Source organism: Scyliorhinus canicula, chromosome 4, assembly GCF_902713615.1.
Source record: "Scyliorhinus canicula chromosome 4, sScyCan1.1, whole genome shotgun sequence".
In the NCBI taxonomy this organism is placed as follows: domain Eukaryota; kingdom Metazoa; phylum Chordata; class Chondrichthyes; order Carcharhiniformes; family Scyliorhinidae; genus Scyliorhinus; species Scyliorhinus canicula.
The window spans coordinates 231287425-231302344 of record NC_052149.1 but is presented as its reverse complement, the minus strand read 5'-3'; the positions used below and the strand labels follow the sequence as shown (position 1 = coordinate 231302344).

General features: G+C 49.0%; 1 protein-coding gene across 4 annotated transcripts in view; it reads left to right on the top strand.

Moving 5' to 3' along the window:
* The window catches only part of ndst1b (N-deacetylase/N-sulfotransferase (heparan glucosaminyl) 1b), a 266179-nt gene extending 253961 nt beyond the window's left edge, over positions 1 to 12218 (top strand). For all 4 annotated transcript variants that reach the window (XM_038796232.1, XM_038796233.1, XM_038796234.1 and 1 more), the window contains 2 exons: positions 2188 to 2290; positions 10686 to 12218. In XM_038796232.1, coding sequence (XP_038652160.1) covers positions 2188 to 2290; positions 10686 to 10805 — 223 coding nt within the window. In that variant the 3' untranslated portion in view covers positions 10806 to 12218. The remainder of the gene's footprint in view (positions 1 to 2187; positions 2291 to 10685) is intronic.
* The last annotated feature ends 2702 nt before the right edge of the window (positions 12219 to 14920 follow it).

Here is a 14920-nt window from a genome sequence, read left to right as displayed (position 1 = left end):
ATGAGGAATGGGCTAACATCCCTAACAATAATAATAATAATCTTTATTATTGTCACCAGTAGGCTTACATTAACACTGCAATGAAGTTACTGTGAAAATCCCTTGAGCCCGCTTGTGGTCCAGCGCGCCAGGCTGGAGTGTCCCTGGCAGGGCGCCAGTGTCATGGCACCAGGAGGCAGTGCGCCATCGGCAATGTCAGGTGCCAGGGCCTGAAAGGGGAGGGGGAGGGGGGGTGAATGGGTGTCAGGGGGAGGTGTTGGGTGTTGATGGGGAGGGGTCTGGTCACCCTCATGCATGTGTGGTGTTGGTGGGGGGTAACCAAATATTCCTGTGGTGATGGGGGGGTGGGGGTGATGCCCCTCCGTGGTGGGGGATTGAGGTGTTCCCCTTGTCAGCCGGGTTGGGGGAGTCAACATTTGCGTGTGCCTTGTGTGTGGGAATAGGGGAAAGGGCCTGTCTCTGGGATCTGGGCACTGGTTCAAGCTGGCAGCCCAACACCAGCGCCTACAGGGAGATCGGCGTGCTGGCCGCTAGGTTGCTCAGCAAAGGTCTGCGAATAGCAGCTCGACAACGTTCCCATCGCCAGCGCGACACTGTCCCGATTCTCCGCTTTGAGTCTGGAACAGTGAATCCCCTCCTCACATCATTGGCATTGACCTTGAGAAACAACTCCTTCATTTTGCCACGTTGAAGGCCCTCTGTGTGTTTGTGTGTGTGTGTGTGTGAGAGAGCTGTGATCAATTATAAAGCAGTCCTCACAAAATCGGGATCAAGTATATACTGAGCAACACCTCCCCCTTTTGGTCTCTTCATGTTGTCTACAAGCGCACTCGCACCAAATAAAACAGGCTGTTCTCAGGGTTAGGTTAAGGGAAACGGTGGATTTCAGGAATGATGTGAGCAAATAGGTCACATTTTCAAAGCACAATTCAATGGAAACAGGTACCTGAATTGCAGCAAATATTTGTCAGCTTCCATTCTGCATCTGTAATTGAAAACTCATATGAGAATCTGCTTTGAGCTGTTCCCACTCTGCTGACAGGACTGGAGGAGGTGCAGCGTGACCCTTAGTGACGCATGTAACCATGGTGACAGGACTGGGATAGTGGAGATAGAATCTTCCGGAATGGGGTGGGGCAGGGATGGCAGGAGCCCTGGGTGACAGGCTCCCCTCCTCCAGCAGACCTTCCTGCTGTGACACTGCTGGGACTTTGAGCAATCGCAGCCGATATTTCCTGGCACGAATCCGCTGAGATGACAAATAGCCCCCCCCCCCCCCCCAAAAATGAGCCGGGATCACAGTGGGCAACGGTCCCGTTATGCAGGAGGCTCCAGTCCTTCCTCACAACTTCCTCCAACCCTTGAAGACTACGCATGGCTCCCATGGGCTTGACGGGCTGAATGGCCTCCTTCTGCCCCCTAATGAGGACTCTTAAGATTCATGCGGGATGTTTTTTTTTGAGGTATAAATGAGCGCTCAGAGTGGCACGGTGGCCTAGTGGCTAGCACTGCTGCCTCACGGCGCCCCGGTCCCAGGTTCGATCCCGGCTCTGGGTCACTGTCCGTGTGGAGTTTGCACATTCTCCCCGTGTTTGCGTGGGTTCCCCCCCCCCCACACACAACCCAAAGATGTGCAGGGTAGGTGGATTGGCCACGCTAAATTGTTTCTTAATTGGAAAACGTTAATTGGGGTACTCTAAAACTTTTTTTTAAAAAAAGAACAGGCACCTGGGTGTTCTTGGGCTAGCACGGACAAGATGGGGCTGAATGGCCTCCTGTGCTGTTCCCTTTCTATGATTCTGCGGCAGGGTTTGATATGGGAGTGTTTGTAATTATATTACTGGACTAATAATCCAGGGAATGTTCAAATCTCACTCTGAGAGTTTGACCATTTGAATTGTTTAAAAAGATATCTGGAAGTACCTTGGTCTCAGTAACAATAATGACCGTGACGTTGTCAAATTGCCGTAAAAATCTGTTTGGTTCATTCCCGCCCGCACAACACCTGCCATCCTCACCCATTCACTGCCCTTGAGTGGCCTAGCAGGCCATTCGGTCGACAGGGAAACTGGGGAAGGACGCGACAGGCCAGCCTAGGGACCAATGTCCCTATACCACGAATGAATGTTGGGGAAAACAGTCCATATCTTGGCAAGTCACTGATGCACATTATTTTGTGAATTTCAGATTCGACCCGAAGAAAGGTTTCTGGTGTCAGCTGTTGGATGGCAACAAAGCAAAGTGCCTGGGGAAAAGCAAAGGCCGGAGATACCCAGAAATGGACGCAGACGTATGTACTCAATGTTCCCAATTTACTGACTTATAGCAAAGCACAAATACAACGAGGAGGGACCCAGCACATCAGTGCAAAAGACAAGGCTGAAGCATTCGCAACAATCTTCAGCCAGAAGTGCCGATGGATGATCCATCTCGGCCTCCTCCAAAAGCCCCCAGCACCATAGATGCCAGTCTTCAGCCAATACGATTCACTCTACGTGATATCAAGAAATGGCTGAGGGCACTGGATGCTGCAAAGGCTTTGGGCCCTGACAATATCCCAGCAATAGTACTGCAGGTTTGATCTTCAGAACTTGCCACACCCCTAGCCAAGCTGTTCCAGTACAGCTACGACACTGGCATCTACCCAGCGCTGAGGAAAATTGCCCAGGTGCGTCCTGTACACAAAAACAGGGCAAATCCAACCCAGCCAATTACCACCCTATCAGTCTACTCTCCATCATCAGCAAAGTGATGGAAGGGGTCATCAACAGTGCTACCAAGAAGAGGAAACACTCCGTGTGTTGGGTCATACCTAGCACAAATGGTTCTGGTTGTTGGAGGTCACTCATCTCAGCTCCAGTACATCACTGCAGGAGTTCCTCAGGGGAGTGTCCTAGGCCCAACCATCTTTAGCTGCTCCATCAATGTTCTTACTTCCAACATAAGGTCAGAAGTGGGGCTGTTCGCTGATGGCTGCACAATGTTCAGCACTATTCACAAATCCTCAGGAACTGAAGCAGTTCAGGCCCAAATGCAGCAAGACTTGGACAATAGCCAGGCTTGGGCTGACGAGTGGGAAGTTATATTCATGCCACCCAAGTCCCAGCAATAACCATCTCCAACAAGGGTTAATCTAACCATTGCCCCTTGACATTTAGTGGCATTACCATCACTGAATTCCCCCACTGCCAAAATCCTGAGGTTTATCATTGACCAGAAACTGAACTAGACCTAGCCATATAAATACTGTGGCTACAAGAGCAGATCAGAGGCTAGGAATCCTGCGGTGTGTAACTCTTGTAAATATTGCCACAGTCCCAGAGGACCATAGGCTGCTCTTTCCTTTGAGAACTGTCTGTTGGTGATTTAACCTGAGAGTCCCCACATCTTAGGTGAGGGGCAATTTGAGAATGCGGGGCCGTCATGAATATCGTCAGCCAGTACAGGAATTGAACCTCTACTGTTGGCGTCGCTCTGTATCACGAACCAGCCATCCAGTCATTGAGCTAACCGACCCCCATATATGCCTGTCTCTCTAAAGCCTGTCCATCGTCTACAAGGCACAAGTCAGGAGTGTGATGGAATACTCTCCACTTGCCTGGATGAGCGCAGCTTCAACAACACTCAAGAAGCTCAACACCATCCAGGCCAGAGCAGCCCGGCTTGATTGGCACCCCTTCCACAAACATTCACTCCCTCCACCACTGACACACTAAGGCAGCCGTGTGTACCATCTACAAGTTGCACTGCAGTAATCACCAAGGCTCAATAGGTAGCACCTTCCTGTACCAGCCTCCCCAGACAGGCGCCGGAATGTGGCGACTAGGGGCTTTTCACAGTAACTTCATTGAAGCCTACTCGTGACAATAAGCGATTTTCATTTTCATTTCAACTTCATTTGAAGCCTACTTGTGACAATAAGCGATTTTCATTTCATTTCCAAACCCACGACCTCTCAACTAGAAGGACAAGAGCGGCAGATACCTGGGAACACCACCACCTGGAGGTTCCCCTCCAAGTCACTGAACTTCCTGACTTAGAAATATATCGGCCGTTCCTTCAGTCGTTGGGTCAAAATCATGGAATGCCCTCCCAGCACTATGGGTGTCCCTATACCACATGGACTGCCATGGCTCAGGAAGGCAGCTCACCACCACCTTCTCAAAGGCTAGGCAGTGAATGCTGGCCTAACCAGCGACACCATATCCTGTAAATGAATTTTAAAAGGTGCAGTATAAGCTGAACCCAGGAGGCATCATCAGGTTGTTTCTAGATCTGTACTTGTGATGTGCTAATCATAATCACACGGCAGCCAGCCAATGAACTATGCCCAGTGAAGGGACCCCACCAATTGTGCCGAGTCGCCAACCCTGCCATTACCTCATGGTGGCCAGCGGTCGGGGCACCATATTTAAACGGCACCTGGACAGGTAACCACTTCCTGCAGCATCACTCTGCTTGCCTGAGAGGAGGATTTCAAACTTGATCTGCCAACCTTCCACAGCTAGATCCCTGGAACAGGAACCTAGAAGCAGGAGCAGGCCACTCGGCCCTTTCAGCCTGCTGTGCCATTCAGTAAGATCATGGCTGGCCTGGTTGTGGTGCTGTCTGCCTCCCTGGATTCTCCCGTCTCCTCCACTCCTCTCTGGGGACCAGAATTCCAGTGAAAGAAAAATATTCTCCTCATCTCGGCTTAAACGGTGTCCCCTGGCTGTAGTCTCCCCAACAAATGGAAACATCTGCTTTGACAAAGGGTCATCTGGACTCGAAACGTTAGCTCTTTTCTCTCCCTACAGATGCTGCCAGACCTGCTGAGATTTTCCAGCATTTTCTCTTTGGTTTCAGATTCCAGCATCTGCAGTAATTTGCTTTCATAAATGGAAACGTCCTCCTGGTATCTACCCTGTCAAATCCCCTCGAGATCCCAGACATTTGAGTAAGGTCGCCTCCCATTCTTCTAAACTCCAGCGCGTATCGGCCTAACCTGTCCAACCTTTCCTCATAAAATGAGCTCCTCGTCCCAGGAATGAGCCCAGTGAACCTTCTCTGAACTGCTTCTAATGCTATTATGTCCTTTTCCACATAAGGAAACCAAAACTTCACTGTACTCCGGGTGTGGTCTCACTGAGGCCCTGTACAGCTACATTAAACCTTCCCTGCTTCTATATTCCACTCCTCTTGCAATAAACACCAATCTTCCACTTGCCTTCCTCATCACTTGCTGTACCTGCAGACTAACTTTTTGTGATTCATGGCATACTGGCCTTTATTCACCAAGGCAGAAAATATAAATGCAGGGAGGTTATGATGGAGCGGTGCAAAGCCTTCGTTAGGCCACATCTGTGCAGTTCTGGTCATCACACTATAGTAAGGATGTGATTGCGCTGGAGAGGGTGCAGAGGAGATTCACCAGGAGGCTGCCTGGGTTGGAGCATTTCAGCCACGAAGAGAGGCTGGTTAGGCTGGGCTTGTTTTCTCTGGAGCCGAGAGGGCAGAGGGAAGATCTGATCGAGGTGTACAAAATTATGAGGGACATACGATAGATAGGAAGGAACTTTTCCTCTTAGTCGAGGGGCAAATAACCAAGGGGCATAGATTTAAGGTAACCGACAGATTTAGAGGGGATTTAAGGAAAAGTTTTAATGACCCAGAGTCATAGATGTTTGCAGCATGGAAACAGGCCCTTCAGCCCAGCTTGTCCATGCCGTCCAGTGTCTATCACTAAGCTAGTCCCACTTGCCCGCATTTGGCTCATATCCCTCTATACCCACCCTGTCCATGTAACTGTCCAAATGTTTTTTAAAGGACAAAATTTAACCGGCCCTACCACTGCCTCTGGCAGCCCGTTCCAGATGCTCACCACCCTCTGTGTGAAGAAATTCCCCTCTGATCTCTTTTGTATCTCTCCCCTCTCACCTTAAACCTCTGCCCTCTAGTTCTAGATTCCTCTACCTTTGGGAAAAGATGTTGACTATCTACCTTATCAATGCTCCTCAGTATTCTATAGAGCTCTATAAGATCACCCCTAAGCCTCCTACGCTCCAGGGAAAAAAGTCCCAGCCTATCCGGCCTCTCCTTATAACTCAGACCATCAAGTCCTGGTCACATCCTCGTAAATCTCTTCTGCACTCTTTCTAGTTTAACAATATCCTTCCTATAATAGGGTGACCAGAACTGAACACAGTATTCCATGTGTGGTCTTACTAATGTCTTGTACAACTTCAACAAGACATCCCAACTCCTGTATTCAATATTCTGACCAATAAAACCTGGCATGCTGAATGCCTTCTTCACCACCCTGTCCACCTGCGACCCCACCTTCAAGGAGCTGTGAACCTGTACTCTCTTTGTTCTGTAACTCTCCCCAACTCCCTTCCATTAACTGAGTAGATCCTGCCCTGATTTGATCTACCAAAATGAGGGTGGTGGGGGGAGGATCTGGAACTCGCTGCCTGAAAGGGTGGTGGATGCAGGAACCCTCACAACTTTAAAGAAACATTTAAATAAGCATTTGAAACGCCCGAACGCACAAGGCTACGGACCAGGTGCTGGAAAATGGTATTAGAATAGATAGGTACTTGATGGCACAGACACGATGGGCTAAAGGGCCTCTTTGTGTGCCGTATAACTCTATGATTGATGTATCAGGATACCCAAATCCCTCTGTACTACTGAGTTCTGCAATCTTTCTCTATTTAAATAATATTCTGCCTTTCCATTCTTCCTGCTCAAAGTCAACCATGATGTGGAGATGCCGGCGTTGGACTGGGGTGAGCACAGTAAGAAGTCTTACAACACCAGGTTAAAGTCCAACAGGTTTGTTTCAAACACGAGCTTTCGGAGCACGGCTCCTTCTTCAGGTGATTCACCTGAAGAAGGAGCCGTGCTCCGAAAGCTCGTGTTTGAAACAAACCTGTTGGACTTTAACCTGGTGTTGTAAGACTTCTTACTGTGCTCAAAGTCAACAACTTCACGTTTCCTCATTTTATCTGCCACCCGCTCATTTAACCTGTCTCTGACAAGTTACTTTCCAAACTATCTTGGCATCATCGGTAAATTTAGCTACCATCCGTTCATCCAAACCATTGATGTAGATTGTAAATAGTTGAGGTCCCAGACTGACTCCGATGGCATTCCACGATTTACGGCTTGCCAACTTGAAGATCACCTCTTTATCCCTACTCTCTGCTTCCTGCTAGATAACCAATTCTTTATCGATGCTAATGTGATAACCCCTACATCATGTTCTCCTACTTTGTGCAGCAACCTGTGATGTGATACCTTACATAGAACATGGAACATACAGTGCAGAAGGAGGCCATTCGGCCCATCGAGTATGCACCGACCCATTTAAGCCCTCACTTCCACCCTATCCCCGTAACTCAATAACCCCTCCTAACCTTTTTGGTCACTAAGGGCAATTTATCATGGCTAATCCGCCTAACCTGCACGTCTTTGGACTGTGGAGGAAACCGGAGCACCCGGAGGAAACCCACGCAGACACGGGGAGAAGGTGCAGACTCCGCACAGACAGTGACCCAGCGGGGAATCGAACCTGGGACCCTGGCGCTGTGAAGCCACAGTGCTATCCACTTGTGCTACCGTGCTTACCAAAGGCCTTTTGCAAATCCAAGCACACCACATCTACAGATTTCCCTTCATCAACATTGGTTGATATTTCCTCAAAACTCTAACAAATAAGTTCTAATAACTTATATTTAAGTTATAAAATATAATATAATAAATAAGTTCTAATCGTAGTGATATGCATCACTGTAAATACACAAGGGGTTAATGTAAATACACAACTAAGTAACCACTAGAGGGAGCACCAGAGATGTCATGACATGCAGACATACAGCCAATGGGTCATCACAACAGGACACAACCAATGGGTAATCAGGACACCCAGAGATGGCATTACCACAAGGGGGCACTTTACAACCCATATGAAAGGACAGGGCACACATGCTCTGCCTCTTTCCACAGACAGACATCTAGAGAGTACATCAGTGTTGATCAACAGCATCACACCTAGCACGTTGCTTAGAGCAGGCTGGTAAAGATAGACTGAGTTACTACAGCTAAATTAGCAGAGAGTCGAACTCATTTAGGAACTGTGTTAATAGTTCAATAAACATGTTGAACTCATTTCATAGTCTGGAGCTTCCTTTGTCAAAGCATACATCAAGGAAGCAGCTTATGCTACACGAAGCAGCATAACACAACACTAATAAATGATGTTCCTTCCATAAAACCATGATTACGTTGCCTGATCACATAGTGATTTTCAAACTTTCCTGCTGTAATCGTCTAAATAATAGATTCCAGCAATTACTTAATGACATATGTTAGGCCAAAGGGCATATGTTAGGGCAGCACGGTAGCATTGTGGATAGCACAATCGCTTCACAGCTCCAGGGTCCCAGGTTCGATTCCCCGCTGGGTCACTGTCTGTGCGGAGTCTGCACATCCTCCCCGTGTGTGCGTGGGTTTCCTCCGGGTGCTCCGGTTTCCTCCCACAGTCCAAAGATGTGCAAGTTAGGTGGATTGGCCATGATAAATTGCCCTTAGTGTTGGGTGGGCTAACTGGGTTATGGGGATAGGGTGGAGGTGCTGACCTTGGGTAGGGTGCTCTTTCCAGGAGCCGGTGCAGACTCGATGGGCCGAATGGCCTCCTTCTGCACTGTAAATTCTATAAAAAAATAGGGGCTGGTTTAGCTCACTGGGCTAAATCGCTGGCTTTTAAAGCAGACCAAGCAGGCCAGCAGCACGGTTCAATTCCCGTACCAGCCTCCCCGGACAGGCGCCGGAATGTGGCGACTAGGGGCTTTTCACAGTAACTTCATTGAAGCCTACTCGTGACAATAAGCCATTTTCATTTCATTTCAAATAGCCTCTGTAGTTTGCTGCGTTCTGTCTCAGGTTCCGTACTTGCTATTTTCCAATCCACTGGGACCCTTCAAGAAGATTAGAACCAATGCAAAGGAGCGTTCATAACACAGGTTGAGTGTGTCAACCTGCAACTCCTTCCAAACACGCCAATGGCTGGCGGTAAGAGCGGGGGAGACTCCTGGTCAACCACACTTGATGCGGAGTGGAGCCCCTCAGGCTACAAGCCCCTGGCGACAGACAGAAGTCTGCCTTAGTACATCACCAGATGCGGAAAGAGAAATGGAATTGGAATAACCAATGCATCCACTATCCCTGTATCCACTTCTTTCCAGACCTAAGGATACAGGCCATGTGGTCCTGGGGACTTGGCAGCTTTTCGGAAGAATAGTTTCCCCAACACCAGCACCTTTTGCCGGTGACTAAGTTTCTCCCTCGTGTTCACCATTTGATTTTCAAGTATCTGTCACAAGTCTTCTACATTGAAGACAGTCACACACAGCACTTCCGCCATTTCTTACTTTTCTGTTATATGTTCCCCGGATTCACTGTCCAGAGGATCAACACCTCCTTTAGTCACTCTTTTCCCATGAAATTACTGGTAGAAACTCTAACCAATTGTTTTTTGTATTACCAGCTAGCTTTCTCTTTTACTCAACTTTATCCCTCTTTTTGTTTTTGTAAATTTAGAGTACACAATTATTTTTCTTTTCCAATTAAGGGGCAATTTAGCGTGGCCAATCCACCTACCCTGCACATCTTTGGGTTGTGGGGGTGAAACCCTCGCAGACACGGGGGGAATGTGCAAACTCCACACGGACAGTGACCCAGAGCCGGGATTCGAACCCGGGTGCTCAGCGCTGTAGTCCCAGTGCTAACCACTGCACCGCGTGTTTACCCTTACTTTATCCCCCTTCCGTCATTTTTCACTGCTTCTTAAAATCTGATCAATCTTCTGACCTGTCACAAAGCTTTGCAAATTTGACACTCTCTGTCGCCCCTTTGTTCAGCCGGGGATGATGCTTTCTATTCGGTGCTGAGGTGGATTGGCTAATGGGAGCTAAATCATTGGCCACACCATACCCTGGATGATGAAGGAGTATTACCAAGCTTCCCTTCCTTGATCGTATTCGGTGATTCCTGCTGGAAATTGCACGTGCTAGACCTGGGCTCCGGCACCATGGGGCACAGGCGTGACACCCGCTGTGCCAACCTCGTGTGCCAACTAACCCAACAACGCCCACCCATCCAGGCCCACATACAGTAAATGACTGCTCGGCCCAGATGTCGAAATACTCTGGGTGGGAATTCCAGGCCGCCCAACACCCACGGTGTGTTTTGTGGTGGCGATGGGGGCCTGCCATTGTCAACAGGTTTCCCGTTGGTCGCACCCTCCACCACGGGGGTGGGGGGGGGGGGGGGGGTGGGGGGGGGGGGGCCTGTCGGAGAAGCCACCAGCGAGAACGGCCGTAACCTTTCGCCCTCTGTCTCTGTTAGCCTGCACCCTCGTAGATGTTACTGCTTTGACGAGAATATGGGCAAGGAAGATTGATTGGAGACACAGCATCAGCCTTTACTGGAACTCATGCCAGTTCTCTTTGTCAGTTATTGGCTGAGCTGGCACACAATTTCGTCACCTCAGTAGGATTGTTTGCGTTTGCCATTCCGTTGTGTGAGAGGCAGCCACATTGCCAAGTTCACCTGTGGCTTCCATTCATTAAATGTTTTATTCAGTCGCATTTCCGAGTCTTTATGAGGCTAACAGTCACGGTGTTTTCTTTTCCCTTCCACAGTCGAGAGTTTTTTTGAGAGAATACTATCGGGATTCCAACATCGAGCTTTCGAAGCTCCTGTATAAACTCGGACAGACCCTGCCCACCTGGCTGAGGCAAGAGCTGCAGAACAACAGGTAGCTGCCCCGACATGCAACGAAAGGGTGAACTCGTGCAATAAAGCTTCAAACAGTCCTCCTGGGAGATCAAGCCGGCATTCCTGTCTCATCATCATTCATTTGTCAGCGGCCTGGTCGATTCCTGGTCCTTCTGAGTGCTGATTGGCTCCCCAGGGATGATTGAAGCATTCAAGGCTGCCGTTGGTATGTTCGCCCTGTGGGGGAGGTCTGTGCTTATTATTCAAGTGCTGGCTGTGGATGCTTGTGAAGATCATTGCATATATTTTCATCTCTACAGCGGTAGCTTCTCCAGGAGGATCAGAGGGTGTGAAGACAGTAAGCAATAATTGGTTCCTCAAGGCATGACTGGAGTTCAGTTTAGAATTGCGTTCATTCCTCCTGAAGTGTTGCTGCGTAGAACCATTATTCTGTTTCAACTGACGTCCCTCGCTGATCTCCCTGACCGTCAAGAGTTGAACTCTTCCTCAGAACAGTCACAATGAAGAGTGCGTTGGAAGAGAGGACCCGGCAAGGACTCCTCACTTTACCTTGCAGGCAACAATTTGTTAAGAAAAGATGCCGCCTTAAGAGCATTGCATTTGACCGACTCCCTGAGGAGCTTAACTGTATTGAGGAGCTGACCAGCTTTTCTTCGGGAAAGAGTTATTTACGTCTCTCAGACTCTGCACGACATTGCGCTGCTGGGCAAGGCTGGCAGCCAGGTGAACTCTACTCGCGGCTCCTTGGGCAGAGTCGGATCGTAAAACGGATCGAGCCATCCAAAATCCACTGACTTGGCCGGGATCGGAAAATCCCGCCAGCGGGAAGGGCTGTAAAATCCTGCCCCCTCTGTCAAAGGCCAGCTAATAAGACGGTCATTTCTGTACAGTCGGACCAGGATCACTTTTTTATTTAATTCAATATGACCACTGTTTCCTCAATCTCATTGTAACACTTCTGCAGCTGAAGTCCATGGTAGCAGAATTCCAGCTCCTCCTTTACGGATGAAAGTTTATATTGATTTTCCACACAAACTGGTTGACAGGAAGCTGTTGGGAAAGGCAGCCAAGGGGCACCTCTGCTCTTCAGTTGCCCCGAATGTAATCCGGTTCTCCAAATTTGAAGTGCGCTGGTGAATGGCGTGCGGTGCGTTGAATGTGACAGTGCCATGTTCAAACTCCTGCAGAAAAGAAACAAATGTCGCCTTTATCTCACCGGCTTCTCGCTGGTGTTCCGAGCGCAGCACCGCAATGGTTTGGTTCAACCTCTTTGAGATTTGGGGTTTGAAATACTTCATCGTCTTTTTTGTTAAAACTTCATCTCATTCAAACCCAAGTGCATTCGAGCCATTGCACGGGGAGAAAGCATAACCGAGAATCTAAATCTTCACGAAAACGCTGTATGGAAAGTTGCACGCAATGTGCGTGAGCCGTCCATTTTATCCAACTTTTCGATCATTCTAAACTAGGTGAAGGAGCCGGATGAAGCCCTGCAGAACATTCGATCGAGAGTCTTCTAAATTGGGACCAAGTAGACTTAGGTGGGGAGGTGTTATGTGGCCAATGTTGAGTGTTTCACCTTTGACCTTGGATGAGAAGGCCTTCAGTGTCTTTGGCTGACGTGGGTCGGGAGGTGAACCAGCTCCATTTCCTCTTGTGAAGGAACTTTCATTATCGACATGATGGCCGGCAGACAGCCCTTGGTGGTGGATACAACAGTGCCCTCAGAATGAGAATAAAGCGATGGCAAGTGGGTTGAACCACTCTTAGGGTTGCGAGGTTACCTCGTGTTGGATGGAGGATTGAGAGGCGAGGGTTCCACAAATGATTACGAAGCTTTACCCTGTCAAAACCCAAGTGGCAAGCGGGGGATGCAGCTATTTGGGGAGCAAGTAATGGAGGTGGCTGCTGTAGAATTTGCAAGATGGAGTTCTGTCGCAGCCAAAACTACCTGACAGTAGAAGAAGCTGCTTCTGAAATAGATCTATTTCCCCCCCCCCCCCCCCCCCCCCCCCCCCCCAGTTTCCCTTTTTAATGATTTGAAACCGACGTTTCGGATCGAACGTTGAGTCTCTTCTTGGCAATAAATGGTTTTCCCTGCCCCACCCCGCCCCCCAATATCCCCCTCATTAAAGGTCAACTGCATCTGAGAAAGCGAGACAGACCTCATCAGCTCACCCCTCGCCTGCGAGTGGATCTCTGTTTCAATTGTGTGCGTTACAAACTTACCAGCATTGAGCATTACGTGAAATGTGAAGTTTACATTCTGTCTGAACTTTTTGGAAAACCATCATCGCGGTAATTTATTAATTAAAGTGTTTAAATCTGTAAATTAAAAAATACCTTGTAATTTACTCACCAACTGTAAGAGTTAACAATTGGAATCGTGAGACTGTAACTGGAGTTTAGACTGTATATTTACATATATTTACATGGAATAGAACACTTCTTGGCCAGTTAATTTAATGTCATGGTTGACCCTAGTCTGCCTTGGACTCCTGTTGAGTGGGGGGGGTGGAGAGGGGGGGGGGGCCCAGTTTCCATTTTCTTCGCTCGGTGACTGTGTTGTGGTTTTCCTCGCAGCCAGGAGGGGGAACCGTTGGGGCTGCGAGCCATCTCTCTCGCTGCCTGTCAAACCAGCAAGCAGCTGAGGTGGGGTTGCAAGCGATCCCCTCACCCCCACCGTGCCCCCTGCCAGCCATGATAAAATGCAATGAGGATAAACTCAATGGCTGTCTGAGAGTCCAGTTTCCGATTTCGTATTTGGGGCCCTACAGTCCCAATCTCTTATTTCCAGTGCTCCAAACATGCCTCGATTTGAGTTCTGTTTGAGTAACCCCCCCACCGCCCACCCTATACAATTTTAATTCACTCAATATTCACTCGATCGAAAGCCACGGGGGACCACCGGGCAAGACGGACAGTGCGAGTTTTTATGTTCCCCGGGGAGGTTCTGGGGGGGGGGGGGGACCCTCAGTGCCCGCAGGCCCCAGAAGATCAGCAAAGCCAGTGCCGTGACCCCCTCACCTGCAGTTGGCAAGAGCACCTATGCCCAGCTCGCTGGGTACCTCATTCACCGCACTGTCGCTGTGTTGTACGCCCCGTCCAGGACACTAATCCTCACTGTCAAACACTACAAAGATCCAGGAAGCAATTATATTCGCTTTTGCCAGTTTGAAGCTTGAAAACCTACGAGACTAGAGGTCGGGGTCCCTGAGATGTAAAAAGTGGGGGGGGGGGGGGGGATTTCTGTATCCCTTGTTAATAGTGTACAATTCCTGAGTGCATTTTGAGATCCCCCCCCCACTGGACTGGTCCTGACCATTCGAGTCCTGGACTCCCCCAGATGTGATTTCCAAAGCGCACTGACCAAGTGGCTACTGTATAAATTTAAATAGTCGTGGTTTGGTTTTGTCAAATTGTGCAAATCACCTGGAATTTGTGTTATCTGACTCGTGCTGCCACTCGCCCATCTTGAAAAGTGTTTTTATATATAAATATACAAAAATGTTTTTTTTTGTAAAATTGTCAGTATTGCATTCCCGGCTGTCACATCAAGTTGTAAAATGGAGGGATTGTAGATAAACACATAACCTGCCGAAAACGTTGTCCCTTGTGTTTTGAGGTTGTTATCTTTACCGTCTCCACGTTGTCACACCTTGGGGTCTGGGGGCTGACTCCGCCCGTTTCTCGCAGGACTTTATGGATCCGAGTCTCCGGTGATGAAATTGAAGCCCCAGGGTCTTACCAGCAGCCCCCCTCGACAGGCGCCTACACAAGCAACACGGAGGGATACCGGACACAGGATTACTGAGCAAGCACTCCGAGATCTCTGAGCTCCACCAATTCCGGGCTCTTGCTAATCCGCAATTTTCAGCGTTCCACCATTGGCGGGCCGTGCCTTGGCCGGGGTTTCGATTCCCGGCTTGGCTGACTGTCTGTGCGGAGTCTGCACGTTCCCCCCCCCCCCCCGTGTCTGCGTGGGTTTCCTCGTGGTGTTCCGGATTCCTCCCACAAATCCCATTAGGTGAATTGGGCATTCTGAATTCTCGCTCTCTGAACCCGAATTGGCGTCGGATTTTCACAGTGACTTCATTGCAGTGTTAATGTAAGCTTACTTGTGACAATAAAGATTATT